At 47.3% G+C, this 18,834-nt stretch overlaps 8 protein-coding genes across 8 annotated transcripts; 5 read left to right on the top strand and 3 right to left on the bottom strand.

The window, feature by feature from the left end:
• Nucleotides 1-226: 226 nt before the first annotated feature.
• Nucleotides 227-1,448, top strand: PGRI_076360 (uncharacterized protein; the record flags this gene model as incomplete). The annotated part of the gene is made up of 3 exons (XM_040795350.1): nt 227-534; nt 593-938; nt 996-1,448. 3 exons carry the CDS (start codon nt 227-229, stop codon nt 1,446-1,448), a joined length of 1,107 nt encoding a protein of 368 aa, XP_040653027.1.
• A 2,272-nt stretch (nt 1,449-3,720) lies between these two features.
• Nucleotides 3,721-4,493, bottom strand: pst2 (putative NADH-quinone oxidoreductase Pst2; the record flags this gene model as incomplete). Its single annotated transcript, XM_040795349.1, has 4 exons — nt 3,721-3,816; nt 3,873-4,269; nt 4,329-4,414; nt 4,467-4,493. The coding sequence occupies 4 exons, from the start codon at nt 4,491-4,493 to the stop codon at nt 3,721-3,723; spliced, it is 606 nt and encodes a 201-aa protein (XP_040653026.1).
• An 817-nt stretch (nt 4,494-5,310) lies between these two features.
• On the bottom strand, nt 5,311-6,075 carry yth1 (cleavage polyadenylation factor RNA-binding subunit YTH1; the record flags this gene model as incomplete). Its single annotated transcript, XM_040795348.1, has 1 exon — nt 5,311-6,075. One exon carries the CDS (start codon nt 6,073-6,075, stop codon nt 5,311-5,313), a length of 765 nt encoding a protein of 254 aa, XP_040653025.1.
• A 587-nt stretch (nt 6,076-6,662) lies between these two features.
• Nucleotides 6,663-7,707, bottom strand: PGRI_076330 (NAD-dependent epimerase/dehydratase; the record flags this gene model as incomplete). The annotated part of the gene is made up of 2 exons (XM_040795347.1): nt 6,663-7,234; nt 7,293-7,707. The coding sequence occupies 2 exons, from the start codon at nt 7,705-7,707 to the stop codon at nt 6,663-6,665; spliced, it is 987 nt and encodes a 328-aa protein (XP_040653024.1).
• A 640-nt stretch (nt 7,708-8,347) lies between these two features.
• On the top strand, nt 8,348-8,770 carry PGRI_076320 (tautomerase family protein; the record flags this gene model as incomplete). Its single annotated transcript, XM_040795346.1, has 1 exon — nt 8,348-8,770. The coding sequence occupies one exon, from the start codon at nt 8,348-8,350 to the stop codon at nt 8,768-8,770; it is 423 nt and encodes a 140-aa protein (XP_040653023.1).
• A 1,630-nt stretch (nt 8,771-10,400) lies between these two features.
• PGRI_076310 (glycoside hydrolase family 18 protein) lies at nt 10,401-11,262 on the top strand (the record flags this gene model as incomplete). The annotated part of the gene is made up of 2 exons (XM_040795345.1): nt 10,401-10,542; nt 10,616-11,262. 2 exons carry the CDS (start codon nt 10,401-10,403, stop codon nt 11,260-11,262), a joined length of 789 nt encoding a protein of 262 aa, XP_040653022.1.
• Nucleotides 11,263-11,634: 372 nt separating this feature from the next.
• PGRI_076300 (putative acyl-CoA dehydrogenase) lies at nt 11,635-13,697 on the top strand (the record flags this gene model as incomplete). Its single annotated transcript, XM_040795344.1, has 4 exons — nt 11,635-11,740; nt 11,795-12,011; nt 12,069-12,131; nt 12,233-13,697. The coding sequence occupies 4 exons, from the start codon at nt 11,635-11,637 to the stop codon at nt 13,695-13,697; spliced, it is 1,851 nt and encodes a 616-aa protein (XP_040653021.1).
• Nucleotides 13,698-14,309: 612 nt separating this feature from the next.
• On the top strand, nt 14,310-17,457 carry PGRI_076290 (transcription factor domain-containing protein; the record flags this gene model as incomplete). The annotated part of the gene is made up of 6 exons (XM_040795343.1): nt 14,310-14,403; nt 14,646-14,863; nt 15,054-15,071; nt 15,519-15,583; nt 15,635-16,430; nt 16,480-17,457. 6 exons carry the CDS (start codon nt 14,310-14,312, stop codon nt 17,455-17,457), a joined length of 2,169 nt encoding a protein of 722 aa, XP_040653020.1.
• Nucleotides 17,458-18,834: the final 1,377 nt, after the last annotated feature.

Raw genomic sequence — 18,834 nt, 5'->3', positions numbered from 1 at the left:
AGAGAATAAAGAAAGAGGAACTGTGGACAAGAAGTGCTGGGAGCAAACAAACCGAGGCCATGTCCGCGCCACGTGACAACCAGTTTGATAGGATGGTTGGTCATGTGACAAAGGCGGTCAAATATTTCCGTTAGGCGGTGGATATATTCTATTGGCTTTATCCATGGATAGTGGTGCCGATTTCAAAATATCAAAGGTCATCGCCAATCTTATCCATAATGTCATAATGTCGGCCACTTCTCAGCCAAAATCGTTTAATGATATCCTGCGCTACCATACCAGTTTCCTTGTCAATCCTCTCCTGTGGACTTCTCACCATCTTGATCTAGTGGGATGTCGATTCGAGGATGTCGGGACTACCCATGTCTATGCAGAATCTCCTCAAAACGACCAGAGGAACAATGATCATCCAAAGCCTTGCCAGAATACAGCAAGCGACGCTGAAGGACTTGCTAGAAATATCTCCCCTCCCGCGAAGCGTGATCATCTCATCAACATTTTAGTGGGCAAGGAGCGTCCTTTTTCATTCTTTAGGTAAGAGCCACTGTCTAACAGAACAGCTTCCATAGGAGTTACTGACAATACTATTAAGCATTAAAGGAGCGCCATTTTATTTTCAAGGTCGGTTTATTCACAGACCAAACTATATCATGTTTCATCGTCGCAATGAACCCGCGGAACACATCCACAATAGCCCACCCCCGTTGGTAGGCTATGTACATTACACAAGCGTCAACGGATCTCGCGGCAGGCGGTTTATGGCTTGCCCGGGTCCAAGGGGCACGCTGAACCACATTGTAGGGCGTATCTACAATAAGCGACTAGCTCAGATAACCCCAAAGGAATGGACCGAAGATCCATATTTCATATGTCACTTATTGGCTCTTGCGCAGCTTCAAGAGCGCAAGCTCAATTTGCCAAAACCAACTACTTACATAGTAAGTTTCACGCTTGCTCGCTTTCTCTCTGCCAGGCCTCAGCTAATTCGCTTCCAGTCGCGTCTTCTCGTGACCCACATATTTGAGAGGGAATACATGCTTTTATACGAGGCCCAAATCACCACCGAGCTTCTGAATGGACTTAGGAATCCGAAGGATGCAACAAGCCCCATGGAATGGCCTATCATTCGACGGATGAAAATCCCATACAAGCCTTATGTTACCTTCGCCGACCGACTCGCTGCCGAGCTTGTGGCACCCGGTCCGTTAGCTTCCCGGGATCTTTCCAATCCATCAGATGATATGAATGATAGCAATGAGCACAGTATGAAACGACCACACGAAAAAGAGGACGCCGAGCGACTTGTTGCCGAGGGTGTGGAGCCCAGTTCCTTACCCTACCGCGATCTTCCTAATACGTCAAATGACGTGAATGATGTCAATGAACATAATATGAAACGATCTCACGAACAAGAAGACTACGGACCATGCAAGACAAGGCGAATTTGAAAGAAATGAGTGAACAGTTCATAAGCATACTACGGTCAAGGTGATTTCTTTGCGTGTTGAGCGTTCCGATGGTGCATTTTAGAGGCGTTCTGGACAATTCTATCAATATTTCGCTTGAGTCAAGGACAAGTGACGACTGTACAACACTCAAAAACCTTGTCGAATATTACTACAGCTGTCTTTCAGCTACATTAATTGGCTATATAGCTTTTCCTACCTCATCTATGACTCCTTTGTAGCCCTTAAGCTAACACCTACTTGCATTGCAAGAGTGACCTAACCGTGAAATCGCATAGAACTGAATGCGTAAAGGCTTCATGTATCTAAGACGTATCATTCACTTCTAGAACAATAATATGGAATGTTGTATATTGGAAGCTGTTTTACTCCTGCTTCATCAGTGCACCAATCGTCGGGCAAGACAATGTTCCTGGTGATGGAGTCAAACCCGGCCTCCCTTTTGGTTGTTCTGCCCTTCAGGCCACCGGTAGAATATTGGATGCCTTTCATTTATAGTAGACATTTCTGGTACTTTTGATCCCATACATTTCTTGAAGGACTTGCTACAAGTATTGATGGGCAAGGTTTAGGATTTAGGTAGGGGCGAACTGACTTCTCTAATTGGAAATAAATGTTTGTCTGGCGCCTCATAGCTTGTGATTTACGGTAGGAGCTATGTATATAGATCCAAATTCGTGCATGAACCGGCCTGAATCCATAAAATAAGAATGGAAGCTTACAAAAAGCCATACATCTGGAGAATCTGGTGTATGGATCCCATCGTTGGTATCCAAGCTTCTGTTGTCCGAAAGTTCGGCCTTTTGTTAATCCATCATCGAGAGGGTCTTGACCGCTCAACCTCTTGGCCATGTCATATAAAAGAGGCGTGATACTCACCTAGACACTTTACAATGCGTCATTTCAAAATTCCAGGGTTCTAAGCCCTGCTCCATTGCTCGCTTTGTTATCATTATATTGGAAAATATGGATTCCAATCCTACCAGAATAATAATTTATACCTGTGTAACCGACATAGATGGGTGTCCCCAGAGGCGCTATGTCACAATTGGAGAAGATTTCTGTGCAACTATGTTAAACCGTGCATTCAATCCTTCTCTTCACCCAGCGGGCTATGACCACGTTCATATTCCCGCTGATTTTGATTCACAGAAACCCCTTAAACGATGGTTTATTCTTGATTTGGGGGTCGTTCAACAACTCGACAAGGAGGATGTTCGGCAACTTCCTCATCAGGTATACCTTGCAAGTCAACAGAACGGCAAATTGTGAGGCGTCTAGTCTAATGTTTTGGTATTGGATACGCATTCTGATTAGACAGAACCTTTATTCTCCGTAATGGATGGAGTGAAAAGGCAAAGGAGAGAGCTATTTCATACACTTGGGGGGGTAAAGAGGAGCAAAAGATTGTTGAAGGTATACGGAAGGAAATCAATAACGAGATGGAATGATTCAAGGCTTAGATGTCACCTCACTTATTATATTTATGGTGTCTCTGGTGGTGTTATCCCCCTACATGCAGGGCATTCTTCGTTGTCCTTAATCCTCTTGCTAGTTGTGGACGTCTTCACGCTGATCAGGGGGGCAGGTACTTGGTTTTGAATGGCAGGCGGACATCTCGCGATATATACTGTTGCCTCATGGCCGCACAATCCAAAGATACCTCACATATTATTACACATCTAATATGTTTAGCATTGGCCCATATTTGTTGCTGAATGATTCTTACTGCTATGCTTTGAAGTTGTGATGGTCTACTTTTAGTCAGTAGATCAAGGCCGGGTTGTTTCTGGCTTCGTTTACCACGAAGATGTACCTTTTGAGGATCAGAATATACCTCAGGATTATTAGCTGAAACCTGGCTCTTCAGTCTTAGGCAAGAGAGCTGAGCATATACGTTATAATGGGGTGTTGTAAAAGAAACCGAGAAAAATTCCCACATATATCTTCCATTATAGAGATAATTGTTCAATAGATAATGAAAATGGTATCTCCGTATCATCATAATAATTCGAAACGCCTAAGAGAACGCCCAGGGAGAACCTCCAAAAATCAAAGAAAGCAAGTAGAGACATGGGTCCAATCAAAGAATGGTACATTTCTTAGGCAAACCGCATGGCCCCTCGCTGCTTTTCTCCTTCTTAGCTGGCCCCTGAGAACCCTGCTGCTCCTTGACAGGCTGCTCCGTCTTTTGAGCAGTCTCCCCAGCAGCAGGGGTCGAGCTCTCCGGCTTCGACTCGGTACTACCATGCAGTCACTGGACCTTAGAGACGGTCTCGTAGAAGGCCTTACCCTGGGCAGTGGCAACCTCGAGCTCAAGAGCAGAAGGCTGGCGGGAACCGTCGGCACCCTTTAGATGAGATGATTAGCAATAGAAACGCTTTGGAGGGTGTAATGTTAACTTACAGCGAAGGTACCAGCACCCCAGGCGCTACCACCGTGAACCTCGTCCAAGTTGCTCAGCTGGGCGAAGACGGTCTTGTAGCCGAGGGGAACGTAGATGAAGCCATGGTGAGCGAGAGTGCTCATGGAGGCAAGAGCAGTAGACTCCTGACCACCACCCTGGGTACCGGTGGACACGAAGAGACCGGCGTACTTGCCCCAGAAACCACCGGTAGCCCAGATGCCGCCGGTCTTGTCCCAGAAGGTCTTCCACTGAGCAGGGAAGTTACCGTAACGGGTAGGGATACCGAACAGAACGGCGTCGTAGGCGAGGAGATCGGCGGGCTCAGCAATGGGGTAGTCAGACTTGGGAGGAGCGTGCATCTTGCCCAGGACTTCCTCGCTGAGGGTCTCAGCAATCCTAGAGATAGAAATGTTAATTAAGTGATTTGATGGTAGAAGAATAATGGTGTCACTGACTGGAAGATCTCGGCCTGACCACCGGCGGACTCAATGCCCTTCTTCTCGGCCTCGGCCAAGGCCTTGATGTGGCCGTACATAGAGTACTGTTCGGTCAATTAGTGAGATGAAGGAGTATATTGCCATTGAAAGACGTACGTAGACAATTGCGATCTTGGGAGCCATTATGACGGTTTGTGAGGATTGAGTGAATGTAGAGGGAAACTGAGAAGGCGTGGGGGAGGGGAGCTAATTATATGGTGACACCCCGCCGGGAGGAATGTCCTAGGGTACTTCATTCCCCATATTAATTATTAGGGGACTTAGGTACCTCTATGATTAGCGAGCTCAACAAAGCTTTACAGTGGCTATCAGTCATCGATTACGGAGCAAGAATGGAGTATGATTGGCTAAAGAGGATCCACCCGGATATAGCTCTCCCCTTAGTGATTCTTACTGAGAACTGACAAATTAAAATTTAGACGCTAAGGGTCTTCAGAGCCAAGTTACAAAATCATTAGTAAAAAATAGTAATTGTTGAGATTCTATTGCTTTTAGGTGTATATCTTATATCCTTTCAATTCCGTTAACTATCTCTTTGCCTGTCATGATGTCATCGCATCGCCGATAGTTTGGGAGAACCTTGGGAAAAGGTCCGAATGCACTAGGAATGCACCTAGACATCGTACGAGTTAGATGCGTAAGCTGACGGCGTACTGAGGGCCGGTGGCTGAATATGTTTCACAGTACTATAAGTCTATTATAGGCGAAGTGGGTGAAACAGTATGCCTCCCTTGACCAGATGTGCCATTGAGCAAATGAAAAGTAAAATTTATATATTTTTGCGTCAAATTTAATGGGGGTATCGCGGGACTAGCGAAAGAACCATAAACGAAAAGAAAACAAGCCCGTGGACCCTTGCTGAACCCACACCTCACTCCATGCCATGCAATGTCGCCAAAAAAAACCCTTGCGATAAGAATCTAAGACCTCGGGAATCCAGCTAACCCCTTCCACGCCCGCGGAAGCGACCACGCCCAAACCCACCACCCCGACCACGTTCATTTCGCCATTCTCGTTCCCGTTCCTTTTCGCGTTCTTGTTCTTCGCGAATGAGAACTCGTTCACGTTCAAGTTCTTCCTCCGTCTTCTCGGTGCGCATTGTAGGCCGTGGTAGGTTTTCCGTCCAGCGAGGGTGAGCATTGGCGCACGCTTTTCCCTCAGGGCAGAATCCGGCTAGATAGAAGACACATAGACGCCGGCGGACGTGTCGCTTTGCACAGAGTGGTCCCAATTCGCAATATCCGCGGTCGTAGTGCTCGCAAGGTGGCAGGCGTGCCTCCTCGCGGACATGCTGATAAAGGCAATCGTCACCATTGGTGCAGTATCCGGATCGCGAAAATGACTGGCATTCTGGCATTCGCCGAAGGTTATATTCGTGGAGGTATTCGCATTTCAGTCCTTTTTTGCACAGTCCCTTGAGGAAATGTTTGCAAACCAGCGATCCGTGTGTTGTAGATGGTGCCATTCCGGAGGCTGTGGTAGTTGAGGTCGTCACGCGGGATGGTGTGGGATGGCGATCTGGACAGGCAGGTCCTAGTGGGCAGTGTCCTTCGCTATAAGCTTTGCAGACAGGTACATCACTGGCAAGTCCGAACCCGAAGCTCTTGCGCAGAAAGGGTGTGAAAGAAAAGTCATTATAGCTAGGATCGCGTGTCGGCTCGGCGGAGATGATGCGCGCAGCTGCGCTTTGAGTATCGGCAGCCATGGCTCGATGAAGCTCGGGTGTAGTTTTGAGGGCAAAGAGATGATCGGTGGTCGTCGCGGGTCAGTGTATTCGACTGACTTGTGTACCCGCCTTTTTGTGGATAAAATTCCAAGGATTATGGAGAGAGTAGCAATCACAAATTCTCAGACTATCTCAGCTAAATTGGCATGGAGAAGGAGGATTGAGGAAGAAGGCTTAGTTGAAGGTCGCGGAGCTGTCCAGATTGTTCTCCAGTTGACGCCTTAGAAATCAGGTGGCGACACAGTGTTTGGCTTGTTTGCATTTGACATCGGAGACGTGGACAAGCTTGGAAGCCAGCGATACTAAATCTTTCTCCTTACATTGGTAACAAAATTTTGATTCATACGTTTTATACCACCAAGCCTAGTGCTCTTATTCTTTTGGAAATGATACGATTATATGCCGAATGGAGATAAGCGAGGTGGGAATCAAGTGAAGAGAAGCAATCAGGACAAGAGAACTAAATCCCAACAACCAATCCAATTAATATCCATTTACATGGAGTCTATAGCAAATATTCCGAAATATTCTTATTTATCTATAAACACAAAATTTGCCAGATATGTCTACCTAAACCCGAGTTGCTGGTCCATCAGATCCCGCACCATCGCCTCGAATGAGCGCCATTGAATTCCAAGCTCTGTTTCCGCCTTAGTTGTATCAACTGGGAACGAGACACCCTGGGTATCTTCAGAGATCAGAGCCCCAGAATCCGGATAGAGTTTTCGCACAATTTTCGCAACGTCTGGGCCCGTCGTCTTCGGCCCGGCCAGCAGATACTTCGAGCCATCGGGGATCTTGGAATCCAGTGCTTTGACGTGGGCTTCGGCAACATCTTGTATATGCACTCCCACGGTGCTTCCAGAGGGATCGCCCTTCATGATAAGATTCCACAGACCACTGTTAGATCCCGACTGGATTCCGTCGGCTGAACTCTGAACAAGATTGTGCCCGTATACAAATGCAGGATGCAATGTCACCAATGCATAGTGTGGCTTGGCTGTTTCTCGGAACTCCCAAGTCGCCTTGTTTGCAAGAAGTTTGGATGCCATATACAGTCGCATTGCTGTTGCAGCCGGGTTTTGAGGGACCTCAAAATTTCCATTCTCATCAACGGAAAAGTCCCAGTCATTGTCCTCTAGGAGATGCGTCAATAAAATTCTTACTCGGATATAAAAAAGTGTGATATAACGTACCTTTGACCACACCACCGGCAGGAATGCCAGACAATGGAATGAAGGCTGCAATGGACGAGGTAACCACGACTTTCTTGATAGTTGGCACCTTTGCTGCTGCTTTCAGCAAGGCAGTGGTTCCTTTCACAGCCGGGCCGAAGTATGCTTCCTTGTTGATCCCATGGGGAAGTGGGGATGCAAGATGAAGTACATAGTCCACGCCGTTTAACTTGCCATCAAATGCCGTCTCATCAGTGAGATCTGAGATGATAACAAATTCAACTCGGTCACTGTACTCCGACAACAGAGTTTCCAACTGCTTAGATGGCTTGCGAAGACAAACCCGCAATCGATAACCAGCTTTGAGAGCCTCCACTGCCGTGGCGCTCCCAATGAAGCCAGTAGCTCCAGTGATAAATATCAGTTCGTTGGACATATTGTTGATTATTAGAGTGCTGATGGGGGATAAACCAACTGCTAGGCAGCTGTCTTTTATATCTGTCTGAATTTGTAATCTGCCGTTGAATCTAATTTGCCCCAGTCTCCACCTGTGTATAATTGATAGTATAGCACAATCACTCACGTCATAGGATCCTAGTCCGGTTCTAAAGATACCCTCAACTCCATGAGACATAGATATGTCATCATATATTGAATGTTACCCCGATCCAATAACCCGAGTAATCAGTGTTACTATTGTGAAGCTTCCGAGGCAAGTTGCACGATATAATCATCAAAATCGCGGCCGAGGCTGATGAAATGATCAAAAACCTTAAAGTGTCACAATTGACCCGCTATTTTTATTCAAGACTTTTTTCTATTACAATATCTTCCCGAGAGATGAACACAATATTATATAACATACGGAGAAATAACAGTCATTATGCATATGGACGATGGCGCGACAATTTGATATCACTAATCTCGGTCTATTTGGGACCTCATGATCTTCAATGTAGTATATAAAAATGAAGACGATCTAATAAATGTAAATCTAATCAACAACTATTCATTCACGATTCATTTTGAAATAATTTCCAACACGATCATTCCCAGAAGAAAATACTTCCTTCAAAATGCCTCTCTGGGACATCAAACATAGCCCAAACACTATTACGGCTCTTGAAAAAGAACAACTCGCCAAGTCAATCACTAAATTGTACGTCTCGTACGGCCTACCTGCATTCTACGTCCAAGTTCGCTTCACCGAGGACACCCCCGGTACTGCATTCGTTGGCGGCGAAACTCACCCCAACTTTGCAGCCTTGACAATTTATCACATTGCTCGTGCCTTCAAGAGCGACGAAAGCAAACAGCGATTCTTAGCTGATGTTGATGCGATCCTCAATCCTGTATTTGAATCGAAGGGAATGGATTGGGAGTACTGGATTACGGAAGTGTCGAGAGACTTGTGGAAGCTCAATGGTCTGGTCCCGCCACCGACTGGGTCTGAGGGGGAGAAGAAGTGGGCCGAACTGAACAAGGCTGTTAAGCTCTAGTGTTGTATGAAGATCACGGATGATGAAGATTGATCAACTGCCTCCACAACATTGTAAAAGTCATTGAGACGAACATGCAGATCGTTCACTTCAACGGATACAAAACCCGCATCTAAATTTGTCATGTCGCCGAGTATTTCAAGTGCCCCGAATCAGACTCTGTGTTAAGACCATACCCGTAACTGAAGACAACTGTGGCCGAAGAATAAATCATGTTCAACACCGATGGTACCTGATTATATGATGATCCATGATTACCTATCTAGGGCAGGGGAGGGTTGTAGGTTTGTGTTGGTTATCTTGGGACCGTTCGTTGTAATGAGCACATTTGGCCAATAAAAATAGCTCGTTTTCATTTTTCATGTCCTCTCATACTCCGAACTTTGGAGTGATTTGAGGGGCATGCGATGTAGTCAAACGGTGCCCACGGGTCCCCGCAGGATGCATTCCCTCAGGCAAAGCACAAAGCCCGGGCCACACTGTATAGTTCACCAGCCTCATATAAATCCCATGAGCGAATCAGATATCCCTGTAAGCGATCCGATCGAAAAAAAAGCAAAAAAAAGCAAAAAAAAGCAAAAAAAGGATTAGCAAAATATCAAACCTGCATAGCCCCTTTTCTTAGTCTCTTGATCTGCAAAGATTTATTGCACACCGGGACACGAGCTTGTCGTATTCATGGTCATCCACAATGGTTCATGATCTTTTGCATCCTTTCAAACATGGGGCGCATGCAAGACGATCCACCATCGTACCTTAGGTCTTCCAGGATTTTCCGATCACACGGAGATACCCCGAGAAGGTCCGATCTAGAACAGGTTCATGGCAAGTAGGCAACCGAACAATCCCCCCGCATTAGGCCAAACAGTACTTCTGTACGTTGAAAAATCTGTGCATTTCGCCTTCCCCGCATTTTCGTTACCGTCCACCCCAAGTAGCTTAGTGACACCTTGAGATCTGCTTCAAATCTGATCATCCACACTCCCCCAATTAGTCTAAGTGGTAGAACAGATCCACGTGACAGATTCCAAAAAAGGAAACACACGATTGCTCTGGGCACTTTCCGACTTTCAATTCATCCTTTCTCTTTCTTTTCTGTTCATATATTTTTGTTTTCAACTTCAGTCTTTCTACTCCTCCAATGAGCAAGCTTATAACACTCCTGACTCTGACGTCTTGACAATGTTCTCAGCCTCCAGGTTCTTCCGTCGACTGGGTGCGGATCGTGACCCCGCTGCCCACGTCTCTTACGAAGTGCCTTTGTACACAAATGCAGCCTACTATCCGAATTGGAGAATCTATCGAAAGGAACCTCCCTCATCTTTACGTTTGGGATTTATCTCTCACGTGTTCTATGCATTTGCCTGGTAAACACAGCCAATTACCGCCGTTCAAAGGCCCGAGTTCGTGTAGATGGCTGATGCGCTAATCTCAAATTGGTTTCTCGCAGGGTGAAAGATGATGGCACTGTCTATGTCAGTTTTAATCAACATGCACATCCTCCAATGTGGGAATATTTACTGACGCCGCGTCATAGCTAAGTGATGAGTGGGCTGATACCCAAATGCCCGTTGATGGTGCAGAAGGTTGCCTTAGAGCTTTTGTCCAATTGAAACAACAGTACTCTAAAATGAGGGTAATTCTCTCTGTTGGCGGTGGTGGAAAAGGCAGTGAGAACTTCGCTGCTGTTGCCAACAGCCGATCTCGGGTGGACACTTTCGTTCGCACCGCGCGCGAACTGGTGGATCAATTTGGAATTGATGGCATTGACAGTAAGACCGTGTTAATTTTTTTTTTATTCGGACGCACGCTGGAAGCATATGACTTACCATATTTGCTACGCAGTTGACTGGGAACATCCCTCTGATTCCAAGCAAGGGAAGGACTATGTTCGTCTCCTCGCACGTCTGCGGGAAGTCCTACCCGCTCCACGATACGTCCTTACCACCGCCCTCCCTGCTGGCCAGTGGGCATTGCGCAACATTGACCTTGCTGCGGCACAAAAGTATCTTGACATGATCAACCTCATGACCTACGATTTTGCTGGGCCGTGGGAGCCCGAGACGGGCCATCAGGCGAAGCTTTATGGCCCAGGTGTATCTGGTGATTCGGCGGTTTCTTACGTCGTAGGACAAGGAGTATCTCCTAGAAAGATCATTTTGGGTGTCCCAGTTTATGGACGCTCCTTCCTGGGTAGCAATGGCCCTGGTCAGCGGTATACTGGACATGGTGGCGAGGATGGTGTTTTTGACTATCGTGATCTGCCCCGACCGGGCACACAGGAGTACTATGACAGGGACATTGGTGCGTCATTCTGTACTGGAGCTGATGGTGGTTTTGTCACATACGATACCCCAGAAACGGTAAAACAGAAGGCGGAATTTGTGACCTCGTCGAAACTGGGTGGACTGTTCTATTGGCATGTTTGCTCTGATGCCCGAGGACCGCGCAGCTTGGTTGAGACGGGATACAACACTCTGCATGAGATGTGAGGGATTTCAGTTTGAAAAAGCAACGTTAAATAAAAAATCAAATTCTGTCATGACTACTGCAAAGAGTAGTGAAAAGACCATTGGAAATGTGTTGGCTTGCCAGCCGACTTTGACCAGGATATCTAGTAGAAACAGCAAATCATCTATATATACGATGTTGCATTGTCAACAAGGATCACCGGGTACTCGGCGCTTTCACGGAGGACAAATTATAAGGCACAACCTTGGAAGACTTCCATGAGACAACCGACGGCCGAGGTCCATCTCCCCCGCATATTTAATAGCTTTAATCAATTTCATTCTGAGTGTTCTGAATGTTCTGAGTGTTCTGTTTGTTATCTTATAATTGTATTCACTTGTAAGAATCACAGCATGTCCTCCCAACAGCCCGCGACAGTAGATACCGGTTACGTCACCGACCCCAGCCCATTGGGGAATACCTACACATCGGATCCCAGCCTTCAACGGGCACTGGCATGTAAGTTTCTCACTCATATGCAGCTACCCTATAATAACACCTAACACTATTCAGGGTACTTACCATCCGCTACATTTGAATCTATACAACCACATCTCACCCAGCTCGGTTCCGAGGCTATTTCCGAGCAGGTTCGTGAATGGAGCGCCGATGCCGAGCGTAATGTGCCATACGTCAAGAGTCATAATGTTTGGGGCAAGAGATATGATTATGACCGATTGATAACAACGGAAGGTTGGAAACAATTGGGGAAATGGGGTGCTCGGAATAGGTATCATCGACTAATCGGCTTGAAGATGACATGCATAATCTAACTTGACCCGATTAGGATCGTTTCAGCGGGCTATGACCAGAACCTAGGGGTTGATAGAAGGACAGTTCAGTATGCGCTGTTAGTAACTCGTTATCGATCTTCTCACACTATCACTGATGTCATGATCCCAGGATCTATTTATATTCTCCTTCTTCTGGACTCTACTCCTGTCCAATTAGCATGACCGATGGTGCTGCTTTTATTCTATCACGCAGAATCAACAAACTGCCATCTACACATTCTTTCCATACTGCGTTCAACGGGCTGATCTCCGAAAAAGATGACCACTGGACCTCGGGCCAATGGATGACCGAGAGAGCCGGTGGAAGCGATGTTCAAAACACCGAAACATGGGCAACATACTCGCCTCTAGCTACCACAGGGTCCGACCCTCTAGGTGAAGGCGACTACCTAATCAGCGGATTTAAGTTCTTCTCCTCAGCAACGGATGCAAACCTTGCCCTTTTGCTCGCTAAAACACCGTCCGGAAAGCTAAGCACATTCCTCGCCCCATTGCGACGGACAGTGATAGGCGCCGACGGCGTCCCTAGGGTTGTATCCAATGGCGTCAGGATCCACCGACTGAAGAACAAACTCGGGACCAAAGAATTGCCAACGGCCGAATTGGAACTAAAGGACATGCGTGCGCATCTCCTTGGAGAGCTAGACCAGGGCATCATCACCATCGCGCCTCTACTCAATGTCACCCGTCTTCATACATTTGTCGGGTCACTTGCCGGTTGGCGTAGAGCTATCAGTATCACGAAGAGCTTCGCGAAAGCGAGGACTACAGTTGGTGAACCGCTCTGGTTAATCCCGATGCACTTGCGACTCCTCGCAGACATGGAAGTAAAGCATCGCGGAGCGATGAACCTTGCATGGTTCACAGTTGCTTTGTTTGGGGTGGTTGAGGATCAGACATCCTCGTCCAATAAGCTCGCCCATCTACCTCATCCCGGCAAGGAAGCCGAGGTGGTTTTCCGCGTCTTGACTGCCACTGCTAAGGCTGTCATTAGTAAAATGACCACTATCGGAATCCAGGAATGTCAGGAATCTATGGGTGGAGTCGGATATATGGATGAGGCTGATGAGCCCGAGTTCAATATCTCTCGGATTATGCGTAATAACGCGGTCAACTCTATCTGGGAGGGTACTACCAACGTGCTAGCGAGCGAGTTTGTTCGATTCCTTATCAAGAAAGATAACCTGGGCATATTTGGGTGCTGGCTTGACCGTACCTTGACCCTGATTCAGCGGGCAGATCTTCGGAATGTCCTGACAGCTGCGTGGTCGACTTTACGTGCTCGTTTTACAACTCAGGATCCTGCTTCGACTGTTGCTGATGGCCGTCGTTTTATGTTTACACTAGCTTGGATTTTATCCGGTGCTCTTCTGGCGCTTGATGCTGAAAGGGATAATGACCCTGTCATGGCAGAGATCGCTCGTCGCTGGATCGTGAGCGCCGAGGGTGGTGTGGGAGACCAGGTGTTCCATGATATCGTTACTGTCAGTGGCAATGCTAGTGCTAGTTCCGGAGGCGATGAGCATCTCCAATGGGACTGCCGTATTGCCTGGGGAGTTGATCTGCCGGCGAACCGTGCCTCTGGTCATCGATCCTTGCAAAAGGCGGGTTCGAAGCTTTGAATAGCCAAGCATGAAATTTGACGCTTTATATAGCACGCAAATTTTGCTGTTCTATGTGATTCTCAGGTACATCACTATTTATATGTAGCAAAGTCTTTGTACGCTTTATACCTTCTCTCGCGTTTTCTGCCGTCCAGTATCAAACCTTGAAGGGTGAGAAATATATACGAAAAAGACATCTAAAAGGATATCTGAAAAGTTATAGAAAGACTACCCAAAAGACCACCCAAAAGACTAACATACCTACCCGCCCCATACCTCTGGCATATATAAATACCAGACTATCTAACCCTTCCTCCCTTCTTCATATTCAAATCTGCGCTGATCATGGTGGCCGTGGGGGTGAGGACGAGGCGGCAACGGTGGTCGAGAACGTCCACGTCTTTGTGAGCCGCCGAAGGATCCGTTCCAATCGCCATAATGGCAAGGAGCTTGAACGGACCACGTCAAGCAAGAGGCTCGCCTGGAGCTGTCTTACGTTTGCTTCACCGGCCGAAATGTTTTCTACTGCCTCTGCCCGTTGACGCCCCACCAACGCAGCTCCCAGTTTAAGGGTGATTTTGACCAATACAGCGACATATGCACCTCGCGTATCACCCTGGACCCTGCCACATGATCATTTGGGCGAATGGTTTGCTCTGGTTCCCAGTCTATAAAGCATTCTACATACTCTGTGGAAACTGGAACCCCGCCTCCTACCTGGTCGGTAGGAAATACCGTCTGAGTATCTCGGAGAATAACTTTCTAATCGTTTTATTCCGATGACACTTTGGGGGGAAGAGCCCATACCATCCCTCGGCCAGGCCTAACGGTCGGTTCAATGTGAATGATATAGAAATGGCTGAATTCTGTCAAGCTTTCCAAAGCTGTATGGGAGTCCCTTTCCCCTATACCCTATCCTTTGGGCAAACATCAACTAACTGTAAATATCTGACAGCGCGACACCAGAGGAGGTGTGGAGTACGGCCTACCAAGATATTGGTGTCCTAGTACTAGTACGCCAATTCATTGTGGACCGCATCAAAACCTGGAAATGGTGGGTAAACCCTTGGTCCGAGAGGCAAGAAGAAGAACTAGCAGGTGACAGGCAGAAGGGGGTAGGGCCTGAACTTGGCAAGGTGGAGCATGAACTTGCCAAAGACGACACAAATAAGCTCGATGAGCTGGTCATGAGGTTGGATGCTCGGCTGAAGGATTAGGGAAACACCCGACAGAGAAGGAGCGGAGGAAATCCGCGAAGTCTCGGCGTGGTGGTCGCGGTTGTCATGGTGGTGAGGTCCCAGGGATGTGGTATGGTGGCTGCTGCTGCTCACGCGATGAACTTGAAACCATCTTCACTAAAACTAAGACGGCTAGAAGCTTGAAGACAACGATGTGCGTCGATCAAACAAACACCAATATCTATACCACGTAGACCACCTAGACAACTGACAGGCTAGAGATAGTCGCTGTTCATTGCATACACAACACTGTGAAGGTTGACTGCGCAAAAACTACAGCTGGCATCTATCAGGACACTCACACTTCTGGTCATCCGTAAAGAGAAGAATAGTATCGTAGAGTGCCTTTGCAGGCAAGGGGTGGACGGCATTCTCCCTAGAATTATTGCAATCACTCAAATGTCCTATAAACAATAAGCAAAAGATGAAATGTTGGTTAAGATAGAGCCTCGGCTAAACTCCACTCTCGAACTTCTCCAACCCACCGTCAATCGGATCTGCCCTGTCGGGCATAGCGCCATGTCTTCGGCATGTATAATCTGTCATAAAAGAAAGGTACATTGATAGATCAGTTCTTAAATAATGCAACTAATGATTATAGGTGAGGTGTGACTTTGCCACACAAGACCCTTGCACCAACTGCAAAAAATCAGATGTGGAGTGCAGGTAAGTAAAAAAACCCCGAGAGATCGAATTCAAAAAATTGACTCCCTTTAGACCATATACAAGAAAACGCAAGAGATTCACCAACAGTCTCTCGCCAGGGCGAAATGTGTCAATCTCTGCCCCCTTGAGCCAGACACCGCGGGGCTCACAAGTTCCTCCTGAGTCACCAGAAGTGGCTTCACAGCGGAATTCTTTGAGCGCGTCTGGGGTCATTCCAAATGTTCAAAATGAAGCCAATTCAGCTAATAATGATCCCTTCATTAAAGAAGAGAGCTATCGTGGCCGCAGTGAATATCTCGGTGGCAGCGTCCCGTTTGATGAAAATATGGTCAAACCCGGTCGCGAAACTACCTACACCAACCCCAAACCATCAGCAACCGACTTGCAAATGCTCCGCGATCAGGGTGCCTTTGAATTACCTCCAGTATCTGTTCAAAAAGAGTTAATGGCCAGTTTTAATATGCACTGTGCACCCTGGACACCGGTTGTGGACCCGAAATGGCTGGAAGAGAGTGCGCCGCGATCAATGCTGCTTCTCCAGTCTGTCTTTCTCGCTGGAAGCAGAGTTTCTAAAGCTCATTTAGACTATGGGTCTAGTGAAGTGTTCTATCGCCGAGCAAAGCTACTTTTCTTTTTTGGTGGTTGTGACGACCCTTTGATTTCTATTGTGGCCGCCTGCCTGCTGCATTGGTATAACCCGGTTGGGCCCGAAGATGTCTCTACCGATACCAGTGGTTTTTGGATCCGAACAGCCGGGGCAATGGCTTTTCAGATTGGACTGCACAAAGAACCTGCGCCGAATGCTCGAGATCGGGGGCTTCGGAGAAGGCTGTGGTGGTCTCTGGTGGTAGGTATCTCATTGCAACGCACAACGTATCACGCACTAACATACTTAGGTGCGAGACAATATAATCTCTGTTGGCGTAGGCCGACCACGAACTATCAATCTACGCGACAGCGATGTGCTCCCACCATCAATTAATGATTTCCCCGTGAACAACTTCAAATCTCAATTATTCCTAGCCTACTACACGATATGTCGGCTTCTGGGAGACACAGTCGAGTCCCATCTCCGACAGGAAATCTCTCGTCAAAGACAGGTCGATCTTGAGAATGCCGTCTACCGATGGGCAAAACAAGTCGTTCCAAGGCTACGATCATCTGTCGCAGACCAAGACGATCCGGCCATCTGCAATTTCGAAGTTCAACAGCTGATGGTTAAGTATTTCGTGGTCCTCACTATTCTCCATCGCTCTCCTACTCCAGGGAGCGTACCACCCGCAGCATCTCTGGTCGCATCTTCATTCATTGCCGGGATTTACGAGGAATTCCTGCTTCGCGACGAGCTTCGATACCTGGGTCCTGTATTCGCATTCTATCCACTATGCGCTGGACTATCACTTCTTTCTAGCTGTCGCTATACCCACCTGCAGGGTACGGCCGAACATGAATTGACAGTCATGAAACTCTCCCTTCAGAAGTTATCTGAAAGATGGCTTTCAGCGGTGGGACCATTGCGTGCGCTGAACAAATTGACCGATAAAGTCCGAGAGCTCGGTCCATTTGCGGGTTCGTCGCCTACTCTCGACCAAGATGCAGCCTCTTTCTTCGAGGGATTCGATACGAAACTTTGCAAACAATGGCAAATCATTGGACGATCCTTAGAACCCACAGGGAACACTGGGATCTCACCTACTTGCACTATGGCGGATATTCAAGACCCTAATGATGCCCTTCGGTCCCTTGATGCTCCGCACGGACAACAGGTGGATTCTTACGATTTTGCCTCCCCTGATGTTAGTTTGGATCCGTTCAGCAATAACTGGGAAGGTGCTGGATTTGACTGGAGTGGATCCTGGCTACTCAATGTATGAACTTGACAAAGCCTGAGATTTGGCGTTATGCAAAATCTGGTCAGTCTCGGTTCATGTCTTGTTCTATGTACAAAAGCTACTTTCTTGTTTTCTTTCAAAATACCACCCATTGTCTCCTGTTCGTCTACAATAATGTCGTTTATAGCTTACCTATGTTAACCTATATTATCGTTTTGTATATCAAGATCATAATACTACCTGAAGTGTTCTAGAAATTCGACATCGGCAAACTACTAGAAGGAAGTGATAGTGGTATGAATCGATGGGGTATATCATGTATACTATACCCTCATTGTTGATAGTTGCTCATTTCATCCTACTCCCTTCATCGTACTGCGCCCCGTGTTCATGCTCATCCGCCTACTCTGCTACTCTGTCCATCGGGCTACCGCGCGTTGCTCCCCCACGGTTTTCAACACCACATGGGGATCTGGAGTGACCACCCGCCCCTTCTCGGTGTCTTTCCTCATCACGGCCCTCTGACTTTCCCCATTCGTGGGTCTGCAACGCCCACAGCCTATTCATCTGGCGCTGCAGTGAGCCTCCTATCGCCTGGAGGTCCTCTCTAACCTGCGACACCTCCACCCTTGTGGCAGGCTTTGTAGGTCGCCTTTAATTTTGGCCTTCTCGGCCTGGCTGTCAGCCCACCAGTTATACACGGTGACCAACTCCCTGACAAACTGCATCACAACAAGTATGATGCCAAAGACTTTGGTCTGGGAATCCATTTCTAGTACCATCTTGTCTTCTACTATCATATAAGTATAGTCAGTTGGTTTCTTCTCAAAGGCTGGGGTATAGGGAAAGGGTACATACGCATCTGAAGGGCTTGGCCGGTCTTTGCCATCTCCTCGCCGCTCATATTGAACCGACCATTAGGCCTGGCCGAAGGATGGGGAGGTCAGGTGTCTCGCTGGACGATGGATGTGTGCATATCATTCTCAAGTAGACGGCAGGGTCGTTAGACAAGCCGGTCTTTTGTGCACGTTCTCGCAAGTTCGTCCAGATCTTGCTCGTGGCGGTGTTGGTGGGTTTGAGTGGGTGGTAATCCACGTTGCTTTCCCTGTTAGGCTAATCTGCCTTCGCGTGTAGATGATGGTGTACGCGATGGAGGTTCCATAGAGATCCAGAGTTCAAGGTGTAGGTAGGATCCAGGTAGTGTCTAGGTAGGCATGACATTCAAGATCGACGTGCGGACATGTGTCTCAAAGGTTCATCTTTTAGTTGTCAAGATGAGGAAGAGATGAAGAAAGAGTTGTTGTTGGTATTGTAGACATTTTGTATTGCTTGATTTTAGAGAGATATTTCAGAGAGTAGAAGGAAAGAAGGTGCCAAGTAGGGCAGTCTCGAACAGCCAGTGCGCCATAACAGATTTCC

This window comes from Penicillium griseofulvum (assembly GCF_001561935.1).
Source record: "Penicillium griseofulvum strain PG3 chromosome Unknown contig_6, whole genome shotgun sequence".
Lineage (NCBI taxonomy): Eukaryota > Fungi > Ascomycota > Eurotiomycetes > Eurotiales > Aspergillaceae > Penicillium > Penicillium griseofulvum.
This window is presented reverse-complemented; position numbering and strand designations above follow the sequence as displayed.